Below are 16,588 nucleotides of genomic sequence, written 5' to 3' on the forward strand. Positions count from 1 at the left end.
GGGAGGCTAAGGCAGGAGGATCGCTTGAGCCCAGGAGTTTGAGGTTGCTGCGAGCTGTGATGACATCACTGCACTCTAGACAAAACAAAACAAAAAAACCCATGTATTCTGTAAGTGTCAATTTTTCTTTTCTCTTACCAATCTTTATATCTTTTATTTCTCTATCTTGCCTTATCACACTGAGTAGGACTTCCTGGAAGACTTTGAATAGAGCTAGTGATAGTTGTTTTCCTGAGCTGATGCGGCCAATGTTTAACATTTAGTCATCAAGCAAGATACTAGCATGGGGTTTTTTGATAGACTTTTCTATTTCTAGGTTGCTAAGTTTGTTTTGTTTTGTTTTATTGATCCATCAATATGCGGCATGTGGCACACCTGTAGGCAGGAGGATTGCTTGAGCCCAGGAGTTTGAGACCAGCCTGGGCAATGTAGTGAGCCCCTGTCCCTAAAAAAACAAAACCAAAAAATGTATAAATATGAGAGAATTACTTCCACAGGAGGAAGGTGTGGGGAAGGGCTGGGAGGAGGGCACACAGACTCCACCAAGACTCTCAGCAGAATTGAAAACCAGGTGATATTTGCCATGCTAGGTTACTTCTTTTCGGTACCCTTCTCATACTTTCCAGGCCACCCCCGCCTTGTCCCTAGGCTCCCAGATATGTTTCCTAGTGACTGTGAATTGTAGAGGGGGCACCTGTGCCAGCGAAACCCTTGAACATAATGCTTCCCACTGGTGGTTCATGCAGAGCAAAGAGGCTGGGATTCTAGTCTTGGTGAAGGAGAAAGGAAAAAGACTGATGGAATTTTATTTGAAGAATAAACTTATTTAGAAAAGAAAGGTTGGTTTCTAGTTCCAGAGGGATGGGGGTTCCTAGCAGACTGTTAGGATAGAGACTCAGTTACAGAGAGAGAAGAAAAAGGCCCAGAAAGGGGCCCCAAGAACAGGACCATATCAGCACCACATGTGACCTGATGGTGTGTCCTAAAGATGGGCTTAGGGCAGGATTTCTCAACCTGGGCAGTATTGCCACCTGGGGCTGCATGATTCTGTGTGTGTGTGTTGGGGGTTGGGGTGGGGGTCTGTGCTGTGCACTGTAGGTTGTTTAGTAGCATCCCTAGCCTCTTCCCACTCGGTGTCAGTAGCATCCACTTTCAGTGGTGACAAAAGTGTCTCCAGGCATTCCCTGTAGCTGGGGGACCTCACAAGATCACCCTGTTTAGAACCCCTAGCCTAGGGCCACTTAAACGTCTCCTGCCAGTGGTCAGGCTTGATCCTAGGAAGTATTCAAACAGTTTGAGCTGCAGCTGGAAGGAGAGGTTAAGGGTCGAGACTGGGGACATTCCAGTCACACACGCCATTCTTTTTTATGGGCATCTTGGAATACTGGCTGTTTAAAAGTTTTCCATTTCCTCCTTTTCTTTTCCTTATTTGGTGAATTTGTTGTCAGCACTATGGGACAGGAGAGGTTGTTTTTCTGACTGTTACTTTGGGGAGGAGAGCCTCTCCTGTTCATTCAATCTGTGTGAACTTCCTGCAGGAAACGGCACTCAAGGAAAGTTTTGAATAAAAGGAAGATGCTGGTTTAGCCAGTGGAAACAGGAAGTTGTTGCCCGTGTCTCATACAGCGTAGAAGAAAGTAAGAGGCAGGGGGAAAATGCACTTAACAGAAGTGGGAGGAGCAGAAGAGAGCGGGGCGGGGAGAACGGCGGAGCAGAGGAAGGCAACCAGGCCGCCAGGTGAGAAGACCTTGAATCTCCCGGCAGGGCTGGCAGTACCGGAAGAGGATGACGGGGGCTGTGCAGGAGCAGGGTCATGTAGTCGCAATGTTTCAAAGCTGCCGCGATTTGCTAATTAAACTACCTTCTAGCATAGTGTTATGCTATTCTAAAAATACTCTCTAAATTAATACATTTTCTCTCTCTATATATAACATTAAGAGCATATGCCAGGCCGGCGCGGTGGCTCACGCCTGTAATCCTAGCACTCCGGGAGGCCGAGGCGGGCGGATTGTTTGAGCTCAGGAGTTCGAAACCAGCCTGAGCAAGAGCGAGACCCCGTCTCTACTAAAAATAGAAAGAAATTATCTAAACAACAATATATAGAAAAAATTAGCCGGGCATGGTGGCGCATGCCTGGAATCCCAGCTACCCGGGAGGCTGAGGCAGAAGGATCGCTTGAGCCCAGGAGTTTGAGGTTGCTGTGAGCTAAGATGACGCCACGACACTCACTCTAGCCTGGGAAACACAGTGAGACTCTGTCTCAAAAAAAAAAGAGCATATGCCAACATTCTAAAATCTCCTTGAATAAACAAATGTGGCAAAATGTTAACAATTGGTGAATCAGATGAAGGCTAGATGGCTGTTCGTTGTATTTTTCTTGTAACTCTTCTCTGTCAGTTTGAAAATTGTAAAAATAAAAATTTGTGCTGTGTGGAGAGAAGAATCAATTTTTAAAACTATATGATACGTAGGACTGGATCAGACATATGTTCACGGGAATGTGGCATTAGCTACGAATTTGTTCTCTGCAATGTAATATAGTGGTGACCAATGCTCTCTTATGACAAGAGTCATTTCTCATCATGTATTTATGTATTTTCAGGTTCTGATAAATTCAATCTGGAATTGTCAGATTTTTGCATTTGGAATAACATTTTCTCACAAGGCAGAGGTAACTCAGCTTGTAGTTTTCACTATTATTCATTCATTCAATAAGCATTCCTTGAGTACCTACTGTATACAGAGTGTATGCTGTTAAGTGTTATGTGAAATAAAAATATGAATCTCAGATAGACATTCTGCATACCTTGCACATAAAGGACTTTAACACAAGATAGAAAATTATGGTTTTTTGCCAAGTTTTAATGGAGGGCACCATTACTTAATGGAGGGCACATCTTAGGGGGAAATGGTATTAGGCATATTCCCGTTGCATTTATTCCATCCTGCCATGAAACAAAAATAGGGCTGAGAGTGGGGCTATTCATGGGGCGTGGAAGTGAAGAATGCTGCATCGGTTTGCTATTGCTGCATAACTCATCAGTCAGTGGCTGAAAACAGTAATCACTTATTATTACTCTCGTGTCCGTGGGTCAGTTGGGGTTTGGCTGATCTAGCCTGGGTTTGGGTGGGCAGCTCTGTTTCAGACTGCTGCAGCTGAAAGGAAATACATGCTTCTCTCCGCAGGTCTGTGGATCATGTATCTCTCAGAGGATGTTTTTCTTAGGTGATGGCGGAGGTGCAAGAAGACAAATAGAAATATGTGTGGCCTTAGAAAGCCTAGTCTTGAAACTCACACGCTGTCACTTTAACTCGTATATTATTGGCCAATAGAAGTCACATGGCTAAGCCCAAAGTCATGGGGCAGGGTATGCATACAGGCAGGGGTGAAAAACTGATGTAATCTATGACAAATGCCTTGTGGTTATGGAATGTTTTGAATACCACATTTTTAAGAGAAAGAACTTTAATTTTTTTCAGAGCCATTAAAATCATCTGATAAAAACTTTTAAAAAGAGCTTTATGTGGAAGAATGTCACTACTCATCCCTTTAAAAGACCCCTTTCTTGTAGTGGGCAAGAAAGCATGAGGTTAAACTCAAAGTTGAGGAAGGTCGAGTACAAATGGTAATGGGAGATATTTGCCCATTTAGTTCTTTAGGCCTCCTTGGTGCTGGCTGTAGGCCATATTTTCCCTTGTGTTTTGGGTCTCCAGTTCCTTCACTCTTTCTTCCTCTTAGTGGCCACCAGCTCCCTTTAAATTCCAGCATCTTCATGATCTTTCTTCCTGCCCATCAAAACCTATTCTGCAGAAAGGATCTGGCAGACTTATTCACAGTGAGGCATAAGGAACTGAAAAGTATTAAAATCTAACTGCCTCCAGAAGCATTTGTATTTGAACAAGAGATAAAAGAACTAATGGCTCTATAAGGGAAGGAATTCATATAGCAGAGAGTAGAGTGGAGAAGCAAAGGAGATGGGGCACGAAGGAATTAGCCAGTGACCTCAAAAGGACATCCCATAGCACACATAATTAAAACCTGCTTGGGTCTGTAGGCAAGGACATAGTTGCAGCAATAAGTAGGAGTGTATCTTTAGTTACACACATAGCATAAATAATATTAAGTATAGGCCCTATCAAATCAAATGTATTTAATAACTTTATAGTATAATGATTCTAATTCCTACTTATAGTTACTGTCTTTGAGAAACAAGTGAACAAATATAGCAGGCCCTAGGCAGGAACTTTCTGAACTGTGTCAAGGTTAATAATAAGTAAAATGTTATAAGTAGAGACAGGACAGCGACAGCTGTGCAACATTCTTGGAAGCAAGGACTTTGATAGCGTGAAGTCGGACAGTGAGCTTGTTTTTGTTGCCTCTTCGGGTGAACAGAGAATCCTTCTAACAATTATAAGGAAAACTACATTTATTTTATAAATTATAATTGTTTTGCACTCAAAACCTGATGTCTGCAGCTGGAAAATCAGAGGCATGCGGAGCAATGTTGGAAGAAGACACAGATCAAACGTCTGAGAACGTCCTGGCTGAAATTCAGTCTTTTGAGCTGCCCATTGAAGCTACTTTAAGGTAGGGCGACTTTATATTTTATTGTTGCCTCTCTAGCGGTGATAAGGTAGTTTTTTCCCCTTCTTTTTATACTACTTATAAAATAAGTAGTATGAAAATAATTTTGAAAAACAGCTACAGTTCTGTATATACTTAATCTCAAAGTTTTTTTATCCTTAGAGAAGTTACAATAAATAATTAATCCACCTTTTTTTTGCATTACGCTTCCGAATTCATCATCACAAGGTTAAAAAATATAAATGACTTTCAAATGATCAAAAAGGCCCTCATACCATCTACAAATAAATATTCCATCTCCATTCATATGAAGTTTCAATTGTTTTCTCTCAAATATCACTTAGCGAAAACCATCCAGAATAATCAGACATATCAATGAAACCAATTTATACTTGGGTGGATATGAGTTGTAGAAAGAAAATGTAGAACGTTTATTTGTATTGCAGCTGCACTCTTGGGTATATAGTGACCGCTCACACACATGTTTTTTGTTTCCATATAAGATTTAAAAATAGCTTCTTTGGTAATATGGGTATTAATTTGCACAGATCAAGAACAGCATTAAAATGAAAGAGTATGTGTCATTGTGTTAAAAGGGGAGCTTTTAAAATTTAATTCTCTCTGCCTGTATCTGACACCTATCAGTGTGGGAACAAGATGTTAGTCACTGAATGTGATAGTGACAGTCAATAAATATTTGTTAACTAATATTTGTAGATTAAGTGGAAGGATTTGTGTGTGTGTGTGTTTTTGTATCTATGACCTCTTCATTCTCAGAAAGGCCGCAGGGCCAAGTGCTTCAAAATACACTGCAGTTTAAACTTGAATACATTTTTCACAGATATTTTAATTTTATTTTGCATTACATAAACATAGTTTGAATCTCTTCAAAGGACTTACGGTACTGTTAAGGCCATGGTAAAGTATTGACATTTGCTGGTTGATTCTTAGATTATTGATATGCAGGTACAGTTGCAAAGTAATCACAACTCCATTATAACTGTTCCATATATTAATACCTTCATCTTATCTGAGTATCATAAATACCCTGTGAAGAAGGGCAGGTAATTTTTACCCTATTCAGTAGGTAGAACAAACCAGAGCTATTTAGCAATGGGAAATGCAATAATTTTCTCCATATCGAACACACTTTATATTGTACCAGCACCTTCTAAAATTTGTGCATTTGCCTGGTGGCTAGGTGGTTAAAGTGCTAAGTGCTAAGTGCTAGGTGCTGGGTGGCTCAGTCTAAAGGAAAACAAGAGAAGGGGTGAAAGGAGCCCAGATGTGTTGTATTTATTGTAGCCTCTGCTGCCATTGCTGCTTCAGAGCCCTTGGCCTTCAACCTCTGACCCTTTCCACCTCTCCCCTGGTCTCACAACCCTGGCCAACATCTATAGGCTTTGTCTGTCCTTGTAACTATCCACTCAGCTAGTCTTGCTCTGATGCTGGACCTGACTGTCCTTCTTGGTTCTTGGATCTTTTTTACCCTCTATTCTTGGGACAAATATCCCTAGTAGCAATATTGTACCTGGTCTTTCTAAAGAAAAAATTATTTATTTCTGGTAGCCAAGGCATTCTCTCAGCATCACCCTCAAGAGCAGAGACTGCATAGAGTTGTTCCCAAGGTGCGGCCCTGTCATCGCCCGGTGGGCCTGGAACACCCACTGTTAGCTTCACATTTGGGTATGGAAATGGGGTGAGAGCACTCCTTTCCAAAGGCTACTGTTAAAACACATCCATGTTATTTTTGGGGGTAGAGTGGAATCATGGAGCCCCTAACAAGCCTTTATCGGCTACAATATTAGACACAATTAGTTTTCCTAATTTCCGAAGCTCTTTCTCTAATCATTTGATTAGATGAAGACTTCTTAGACTGGCATTTGATGCCTTTCCACACATACCACTGCATGTCACTGATTTTCCATTGTAACTGCGCTTATGGAACGTATCAGCTCATGTGGCCAAATAAGAGGATTGGAAAATAAAGACAGGACTTACATTTTGGTCAAACTAGACACTTTACTGTCTGACAATATGCCCTGAGATGTCCTTCTTCCTGGTGCTCATGGTTCCTTTCCCTTGTTGTTTGCTCTTACTTCTGCCTGCCCAAATCCAACCTACCTGACAAGGCACAGCCAAATGCTCTTTCTCCTATGAAGCCTCTCCTGATTCCCCCGGCTAGATGTGAACGTTCCATTCTCGAAGTCCCAAAGAATCCAGGGCATTTATTCTGACGTACACATGTGTGTGTGTATTTTGCGTTATAACCATTTCCAAGGTAAAGATTCCTGAGGGCAGGGCCCGTGTCTTCTATCTTCACATCCACTGCAGAAGTTTCCACAGGGCCTGGCACGTAGTAGCTTAGATAGATATATTTTGAACTAATTTGTATGAGCTTATGGGCTAATGGTGACCTTGTAAGGCAAAAGAAAGGAGGCAGTTTAGAGAGAATGTTGTCATTTCAGCAAAGACGAGGAGGAGACAGAAGTATTTGAAAACTACAAGCTCTAAGGGCAGAGATGGTGGAAAAGGGATTTGGCCGGAGGCAGGCTGGCCAGCAGGGCCACAAAGGCCCTGCCATGAGGCCCTGGAATGGACAGTGAGATAAAGGCTAGGACACTGAGATGAAGGGGCTGGGAATGCAAGAGAGAAACATTCCCTAAGAATCGAGATAGAGAGACTACTGAACAGTTCTCCTACTCGTTTTTCCCTGTCACAGAAAAAAGGCATTGCTTTAACAAACATTTTCTGCTGTAAAAATCCTAAACCGTTAGTTCCCTTTCCCTGCCCACCCTGGAGTTTTCAGGTAGGGAATCCGAGGTGGGCTGTTCAAGCTCAGTGTTGAGGTAAGGGCCAGGTGGAGTTTGCTGCTCTAACAAGACTAGCTTGGAGAGCTTAGTGACTTAGAACTCAGAGATGGTTTCTACCTTTGTCATTTAAGGGTGACTCAGCAGCTCTTCTTTCACAGAGCATGCAAATCTTCCTGGCACATTCACCCCCACACATCTTTCTGTGTGGGGGGCTTTCTAAAGAAAAAATTATTTGGATCTGGCAGCCACAGCATTCTCTCAGCATCACCCTGCAGAGTGAAGACTGCATAGATTTGTTCCCCAGGTGCTGCCCTGTCAGTGGGACACCCACTGTTAGCTTCACGTTTGGGTATGGAGATGGGGTGAGAGCACTCCTTTCCAAAGGCTACTGTGAAAACGCATCCATGTTATTTTGGTGGGTAGAGTGGAGTCACAGAGCCCCTAACAAGCCTTTATCTATCTGGGAGGATGGCTCTCCTCTATCTGAGGAGTTGTGAGTGGGTTGTTGGGATGAGAAGTCGCTGTCGCCCTGCCCAGGCTGTGTTCTTCCCACCTCCTGCCTTCATATTTGGCTGTTCCCAGAGCAGGCTTCCCCCAGATGGTCCAGCCTGTCTCCTGCCTGACTCCCCCAATAAGCCCTCGGGTCAGCTCCTTTGGCTTTCTTTTTGGAAAAGCAGACAAGAATCAGATGATTCTGAGGTCCTGTGTTTGTTTTCATTTTATGTGTGAAATGGTATTAAGGCCCATAGTATTTTTTTTTTCTTCTTTGAATAGGGTCTCACTCTGTCGTCCAGGCTGGAATACAGTGGCATGATCATAGCTCACTGCAGCTTTCAACTCTTGGGCTCATGCGATCCTTCTGCCTCACCCTCCCCAGTAAGCTGGGACTAGAGGCATGTGTCACCATGCCTGGCTAATTGTTTTATTTTATTTTTTTGTAGAGATGGGGTCTCACTGTGTTGCCCAGGATGGTCTCGAACTCCTGGCCTCAAGTGATCCTGCTGCCTTGGCCTCCCAAAGTGCTGGGATTACAGGCACGAGCCACCATGCCTGATCCCGCAGTATTAAGTTTGAAGGAAAGATAATTTCCGAGGAAAGCTGAGACACTATACTTTTTCCATGGTTTATTTGCATTGCCAATGAAACATCCTTTAAAGCCATCTTGGACAGCTATAAAGTTTAAATTGGAGAATAAAATTCCAGAGTGGAAAAGTGAAGTTTGATATTAGCCATGCAAGTGGTGACTGAACTTAAGAGAAAAGGGAGAAATGTAAAGAAAGGCCTATTGCTAGTGCCTGTGTTGTGCTAGCATGGCCTAGCTTTGGGCATTCAAAATCCCCTAGATGGCAGAATATTAGTAGGCTGAAACTCAACAGCGCATGGGGCCTGGAATTCGTTTTGCTGTCCTAATCCTTTTGCCCTGGGCATCACTGTTTTCATCATGTTGCAATCACACGCTAATTTCCACTGGATATTCTTATTCTGTTTAGGTTTCTTGGTTTTCACCTCAGTCCCTCCATTTGGCTTAGATACAAGGTGCTCCTTACCAGCTCCTCCCTCTAGGGAGCGTGCCTGCCCCTGGGAGGCTTAATGGCTATCTGGAAGCATGTTAAAGAAAACTGCAATATTGATGCCTGTTTTACTCAGCATTACCAACTTCCTTGAACAAGGATAGTCAATAGGTTTCAACTAGTATATCTATTTGATGTATTGGTAATGGTTGCCTGAATCCTCATGTCAAGATAATTCTAATAAATTAGTGATGGTAGTAATGGTCTTAGGATAGGGTAGGAGCAGTGTTTGTAACATTTATAATATTTACCACATTCACACTAGAACTTCCTGCTGCCAGGTGTCACCCATTAGACCTGCTCCCGTGGATATTGACTCAGACCTGGATGTAACCTGGGGCTCATTACGCCTCCTTGGGTCCTGCAGGTGTGTTGTTAGCTCCTTAGAACAGGTCCTGAAGTCATAGAATGTCTGAACTGATTCGGGTTCAGAAGTCACAGTGTGTTTTGTTGCTGTAGCTGAGCCTAACTGAGATGAGAAAATCATGGACACGTGGTAGGGCACTGCCAAGTTAGTAGGAGGTAGAGAGTGTGGAGCATGTCCAAAGAAGGCCCTGCAGAGGGCCGGGAAAAATAGGAGGAAAAGGGAATTGTACAAGATGACGTACCAGAAGAAATTTTTGTAATTGTTTTATGATAACATAATTGTTTTACATTTGTATTCACAGACTCTCTCAGGCTCTTTTCCAAAAGCTGACCATGAAGTTTTATCAGGTTAAGAGCAAACAGGATATTGTATTTCTTTGACTTTAATGTTTTTAGGAATGGAGATAACGCGCTTTTAGGAAAGGACAGAAAACATTTTAAAAAAACCCAAACAAACCTAAACTGAATACAATATAAAATCTTAGGATGACATACTAAAAGAAAGAAAAAATTAACAAGTTAAATTCAACTGTAGATACTCTAGAATATTTTTGCTACTTACATCTTTAAAAATGTAAGAGTTCTACTAAATCTTATTTTATTATGTATATTAATTAAGATCAAAGATCTAAGTGTTACTCTAAACCAGACACTTATTAGTTGTATTATTTTGGCCTTAGTTTCTGAAACTATAAAATGGGGATTATAGTAAAACCCATCTCGAATGGTTAGTGCATATGACGTGCTTGGCACATAGTAAATGTTCAATAAATATAAGTGATTACTATTATTTACATTTGGGATATATAATCCAATAAACTTATACTTTAGAGTCTTTACATAAACAAGCACTCATAACAGTTTAAAATTCTGAACAGGTGGGAAATATGCAAATTTTTAAAAATTTTATTGTATTAATAATTGACAAATAATAATTGCATATATTTATAAGATACAAAATGATGTTTTGATATATGTTCGGATTGTAAAATGATTAATCACACTAATTAGCGTAACCATCACCTTGCATACATAAGTATACGTTTTTGGAATGAGAACATTTAAAATCTACTCTTTTAGCTATTTTGAAATATATAATACATTATTGTTAATTACAGTCACCATTCTGTGCAATAGCTCACTGAAGCTTATTCCTTCTGTCTAACTAAAACTTTGTACCCTTTGCTTAACATCTCCCCTATTCCTATCCACCCCTCTCCCCGGCCTCTGGTAACTACCATGCTACTCTCTACTTTTATGAGCTTGACTTTTGTAGATTCTACCTATAAGTAAGATCATGTGGTATTTGTCCTTCTGTGCTTGGCTTAGAGTAATGTAAATTTTATTTTGGTTGCATAATATTCAGGGGAGAGAGGTATGTATCCCTTTTTAAAATCACATTCACTAATGCTTATATTTTATACTAATGCAGTGTGAACTCAATCTCTAATGAGAATGGTGTAGTGTGCTACATGTTGTGGATATATAAGATCAAGACCTGGAAATTCCTTGCTGACAGGGAGCTTGTATTTTAGCGAGGGGAGCTGGAAATATGCAAATTAAAAAGTGGCAATAAGTGCTCAGAAAAGTAACAAAACAGAGCAAAGGATAGGAGGGTCCAGGGATTTTACAGAGAGTGGCCAGGGAGTGTCAGCTATCATCATCATTATTATTTCATTGCATGACATTAGTTACATTTCTAAACCTGGTTTGCCAAGAGAAGAGAAAGAAAAATAGGAAAGTGAGAGGAGAGGGAGGAAGGGCAAAGGTCAGTAAAGGAAAGCTAAGTGGGGAAAGAGGGAGGAATGGAGAGTGCGTTGAACAGGATGAGGAATAAAAAAACCAACAAGGAGGAGAGTAAGAGGAGAGAGAAGAGACAATAGTTTGTGTTATAAGCTGAGGGTGGAGGTGGGATACCAAGGAAAGAGAGAGAATGGAACACAGAGAAAATATTGCTCTTAATTGCTCAGTGGACATTAAAATGTTTAGTTTTGGGATAAGCAAGCTAATGGTGCTTTCGGGACATTGTTCTGAGGGCAGGGATAGCGATAATTTGTGTGGCCCAATGTAAAATGAAAATGTAGAGCTCCTTGTACAAAAATTATTAAGAATTACAAGATGATGATGGCAGAGTATTAAATCAAGTGCAACTGCATAGGTCTCACACCCATGAGCCAGCCCTGTCTGAGAGCTTAACACAGAGCCTGGCATACGGCAAACATTCAATAAAAATAGTTCTTTAATGAACAAAATCTGGGGCTAATTACTTTTGAACTTCTCTAAGGACTGGTGTATATTTCAGGAAAAAAATGAGTTTATTTGTTTTCAATTTCAAATTTCCTTCTATTGTTCTCCATGGTAAGGTCCAGATCTTTATGGAACAGCAGATTCCTGGACACGGTTTTGCAGCAGGAATCCTCCCAGATGGGCTGGGCTTTGTTTTTTTCTTGCACTTACAGAGCGTGGCCACTTGGGGTCACCACACCACCAAGGCAGAAACTGGAGGAGTGGCCCTATGACTGGATATCTGGAATGAGTGGCTAAAAGCCATGGGGAAGGGTTAATTAATTAGAGCCAATGTATAAAGACTGCCTGTACTTTACATTTTGATACAGTTCTACAATTATATAACAAAAGCTCTAAAATTCTTTAAGAAATATCTGAATGATACTAGCAACATCTCGAGAAGATCAAGATAGGGTTCCCAGGGGTGGGGAGGAGAATCTTTTTGTAAAGATATACCCTACCTCATAAAACATGCTTTTACAACATTAAGCTTAACGTGAGAAGTATTTGCATGTGGAGCATTCATTTAACAAATATTAATTGAGCACATACTATATGCAAGACACTGGGCTGAACAGTGAACAATACAGACATTGTCTCTGTGCTTGACTTAGGAGCAGTGTCTGGGAGTGCAGACAGACTCAGTGATTTGCTTCCCACCATAATATGTGCCTCAAAGGATGGATGAGCACTGCCCCCAAAGACAACGAAGAGGCACTTGCCTTATAAGACAAGATCCAGAGGGCTCGCTAAAGTGAGTCTGGAACCAAGTCTAACCCAAAGACATGTTCCTGTTTCCTCCTCTATAACAGTAGGGAACAAATTTCAGGGAGTTTCCACCCATTGAGCATGCAGAAAATCCTGATATGCAATAGGGTTATTTCGTTAACGATTAGAAAAAAGAACATTTATGTGTCTGGTTTTAATTTTTATTTTATCAAAGAGGAAGATAAATACTGGGCCATCTGGTTTCCTAACAAATGTCTGATAATCCTAGCCTCCAACGCTAATGTGGATTGAGCTCTGGGCTAAACATTATACATATATTATCTTCTTTAATCCTCACACAATTTGGTGAGCTAGGGACTCTTATTGTCCCTAGTTCACACTTGGAGGAAACCGAGGCTTAGACAAGTTTAAGTAACTCCCCAAGGCCCAACATCTAGTAAGAGATGAGTTGGAGGCTGGGCATGGTGGCTCATACCTGTAATCCTAGCACTCTGGAAGGCCAAGGTGGGAGGATCACTTGAGGCCAGGAGTTGAAGACCAGCCTGAGCAAGAATGAGACCCCATCTCTACAAAAAATAGAAAAATTAGCAGGGCATGGTGGTTTGGACCTGTAGTCCCAGCTACTCAGGAAGTTGAGGCAGGAGGATCGCTCGAGCCCACGAGTTTGAGGCTGCAGTGAGCTATGATGACGCCACTGCACTCTAACCCAGGCAACAGAGGAAGACCCTGTCTCAAAAAAACAAAAAAAAAGATGAGTTGGAATTTGAACCCAAGTAGTTTAATAGCAGACCAGGGCAGCTGCACTCTACAGCCTCATTCTGAGGAGGAGGTTTCCCAAGATAGGTTATTAGACTGTAGACAAATGGCTCAAAGTATAAATTGTCAATGACTATGAGTTTATTTACAAGTTAAAATCTTACTTTACTGGTTAGTTTTATACTGGACACAGAATGCATCTCCAGCCCTGCCCATCTTCCTAGTGTGTCTTCCTCTTCTAGGAGTCCTGAAGACTTTGGTTGGATCTCTGGAAGTCAATATCCACTGCCAAAAAATAACAACATGCATGAGCAATCTGTCTGTGTGTACCCTACGATCCCCTCAGCTTCCTCAGGCCAGACTCATTCAATCATTTATCCCTTGGGTAGGCTTTTTTTCCACATTTATATATTCGGTATATCTATGTCCATGATTAAAATCTACAGAGTTAGTTATTTAGGATGCTTAGCTTTAAATTCTAGCAAAACTCTCCAGGCACTAACAGAAATTTCAGAAGTTTCAGAGGGAAATAGCAGAAGCTGTTTCAGAAGGAGAAGTGGTAAATGGACTTCCTTCCATGTTTACTTGAACTCTGGAGAAGATACTCTTGCTCATGTTGAGGTAACCTTTATGGGCAAGTGCTGAAACAGCCCTGGTGTAAAACGTGTCTAAGCAGGGCTGGCTTCCCAGACCAGGGGCATTTGGAGCTCTGTTTGGATAAGTGGTGTCAAGATTGGTGAAAAAATGGGGAAAGGTCTGAGTAAGCGATGCTTAGCAAAGGATTGCCCCAGCAAGAGTCATCTGCTAAACAGGAAGCTGGCCTGTGTCACATGCCCTGCTTTCCTTGTCTTCCTTTGTTCTTTAGAACAATAAATTCTGATTATGTATTAATACATAACTGAGCTAAGATAGTCTTCCATTTCCTGTAGAGAAAACTAGCTTTTCATTCTCTTTGTAGGAGGGGCTAAAATTTGTCCTCATTTTTAATGTTTTGGTTTAAGTTTCAATTTTCAAAAGGTTTATCTTCCTCTCCGGAGAGCTGAACGTGCAATTAGGGTGTGCTAACACCAGGTGGTGGTGTCTCAGTCATCGAAGAGGCAATCAGCCAAGGAAGAAGTTCAGGTTTTTACTAATCAATAAAAAACAATTGGTATGAAATCTCTGTACGACAAGATTTGGCTTGATCCAAGAATAAATTTTTAAATAACCAGAGGAATAAATGAAGTTTATATCCTTTGATGAAAGTCCATAAATATTGTTTCTTACATTGGAGCTCTTGATAAAAGCCAGCGCCAGGGAATTTCAGGTAACATTCTCTGTTAGTGCTGTAGGTTTCTATTATGGCAATTGAATATAACCACATTATTAGACATTATATTTAATGTCGATATATAAAGAGCAAGTTTGAAGAAACTAAATTTTTACAATTTGATACTGTTACCAATCACAGATTAATAAAACTCCTGCCTTCTGCTCAGAACTGTTTGTAATGCTCCTTTCTAATTCATCCTGAACTCTTTCCAATAGTTTCAGAGCTTCAGCACTGTTTGGTTTCAAAACCTCTCTAGCTTTCTCTCAGGTATATGTAGAACTCTATGAGGAACTATAGGAATTAAAATTAAAAAAAGAAATCATCTGAACGCAAGGACCTTGATGTGATAATGCTGGTGGAGTTGGGAAGGGATTTTCTGTACCTGCATATTCATGTAGCACAAGGAAGTGGCATTACGCAGAGGAGGTCTGGATTCGCACGTACCATCAAGGCAGTGAGACAGGGGTGAGGTTATGATGACTTCACATTGGCTTGTAATGGGGTTTCATGGTGGAATGAAGAGATTCCTTTGTCTTTCAAGCCAGTATTCACTGAGGTTCCCTGGGGACCAAGTGTACAACAAACAAAACCCACAAATGAATGAAAAGGAACTAATCAAAACAAGTGCAAACTATTGGGGGAGTGAATAAATGTACTAAATCCAAGCTGTAGTCACTATAGAAGGTTGTGATTAGTCAAGGGAATCTTTATGAAGGCAATAAATTTGAGTTGAATTTTCCAAGGAAGAGAGAGATTCCAGATTACTAAGGAGGGCATTAATAATGTTTATAGGGCCATTACTAAGTGTGGCAGGCAGAATAAAGACCCCTCAAAGATACTCATATTCTGATCCCTGGAACCTGTGATGATGTTACTTTACATAACAAAAAGGATGTGATTAAGCTTAAGGACCTTGAGATGGAAGACTACCCTGGATTAAATAGTTGGGTTCAGTCTAATCACATAGGTCCTTAAGAGCAGACCATTTTTTCCAGCCTAGGTCAGAGTCAGAGGAAGACATGACTACATAAGAACGGTCACAGAGATGTAACATTGCTAGCTTTGACGACGGAGGAAGGAGGTCACAAGCCAAGGAATGTGGGTGGCCTCTAGAAACTGGAAAAGGCAAGGAAACAAGTTCTCCCCTAGAGTCTTTGGAAAGGAACACAGTTGTGCTGACACCTTGATTTTAGTTCAGTGAGACCTGTGGCAGACTTCTAACCTGCAGAACTGTAAGATAATACATTTGGGTCATTCTAAGCTACCAATGTGTGATAATTTGTTACAGCAACAAAAGAAAACTAATACAATATGGGACTGGGATGGCAATATGGGGTAGACACTACTATTGTTGTCATTTACAGATGGGGAAACTGTCATATAAAGGGATTAGGTTCTTGCCCAGTGTCACATAGCTGTGAAGTGACATTAATCTAAGAATTAATGTTCTCAGAGATCTGACTTCAGAGCTCATGCTCTTAACTGTTATACCATATCACCTTCCAAGATTTCGTAGGGAGGAGAATAAAGGTAGGATTCTAGTGAAAGCTCACTGAAGGGGATGAGTAATGCAGCTGGGTAGTAAAGACGCTGGTTGAGTTGAAGGGAAGCTCAAAGCCTGGGGTTAATGGAGATCAGAAAATCCTTGTCCCTCATGCTGGATTTGTATTCTGTTCCTGATTAATCTTCCCCAGCTGCTGCTTTGATCATGACAAACTGGTTTACTCAGCGTCCCACAAACATATCATTAAGCAGGACTCTTTTCTACACTCGTACCTTTGTCCAAGCCACCCCTTCTTCTCTCTTTCCCACCTCTCTGCTGCCCAGTCCCTTTCAAGAGCTCTCACCCCTCCTCAGCCCAGCTATTGGGACACTTGGGTTCAAGGCCTTTGGCATGAAATCACACATTCCCTCGGGCCTCTTTTGTATCGTTGCCATCAAGTGTTTTGACTTCTTGTCATTTAATTTTTCTGGCGTTTTTATAATTTATTTCCAAGTTGACTGGCGTCTGTGAACCTCCTGAGGGCAGGGACATGACTTCACCTAGAGTGGTTCTCATGGTCATCTGGGATCTTTGTTCCTGAAATAAATCTACTATCACACAGTTTTGCTTTTCTTGAGTTCATGACTTCCCACCATCCCGAGTCTATCAGGCTCCTTGGTAAACGTT

At 41.3% G+C, this 16,588-nt stretch overlaps 1 protein-coding gene across 1 annotated transcript in view; it reads left to right on the forward strand.

The window, feature by feature from the left end:
- Positions 1–4,482: 4,482 nt before the first annotated feature.
- The window catches only part of EXOC6 (exocyst complex component 6), a 212,063-nt gene continuing 199,957 nt past the window's right edge, over positions 4,483–16,588 (forward strand). Inside the window, exon 1 of the mRNA XM_012659725.1 lies at positions 4,483–4,588. Coding sequence (XP_012515179.1) covers positions 4,503–4,588 — 86 coding nt within the window. The 5' untranslated portion in view covers positions 4,483–4,502. The remainder of the gene's footprint in view (positions 4,589–16,588) is intronic.

Source organism: Propithecus coquereli, unplaced genomic scaffold, assembly GCF_000956105.1.
Source record: "Propithecus coquereli isolate 6110/MARCELLA unplaced genomic scaffold, Pcoq_1.0 Scaffold63, whole genome shotgun sequence".
NCBI lineage: Eukaryota > Metazoa > Chordata > Mammalia > Primates > Indriidae > Propithecus > Propithecus coquereli.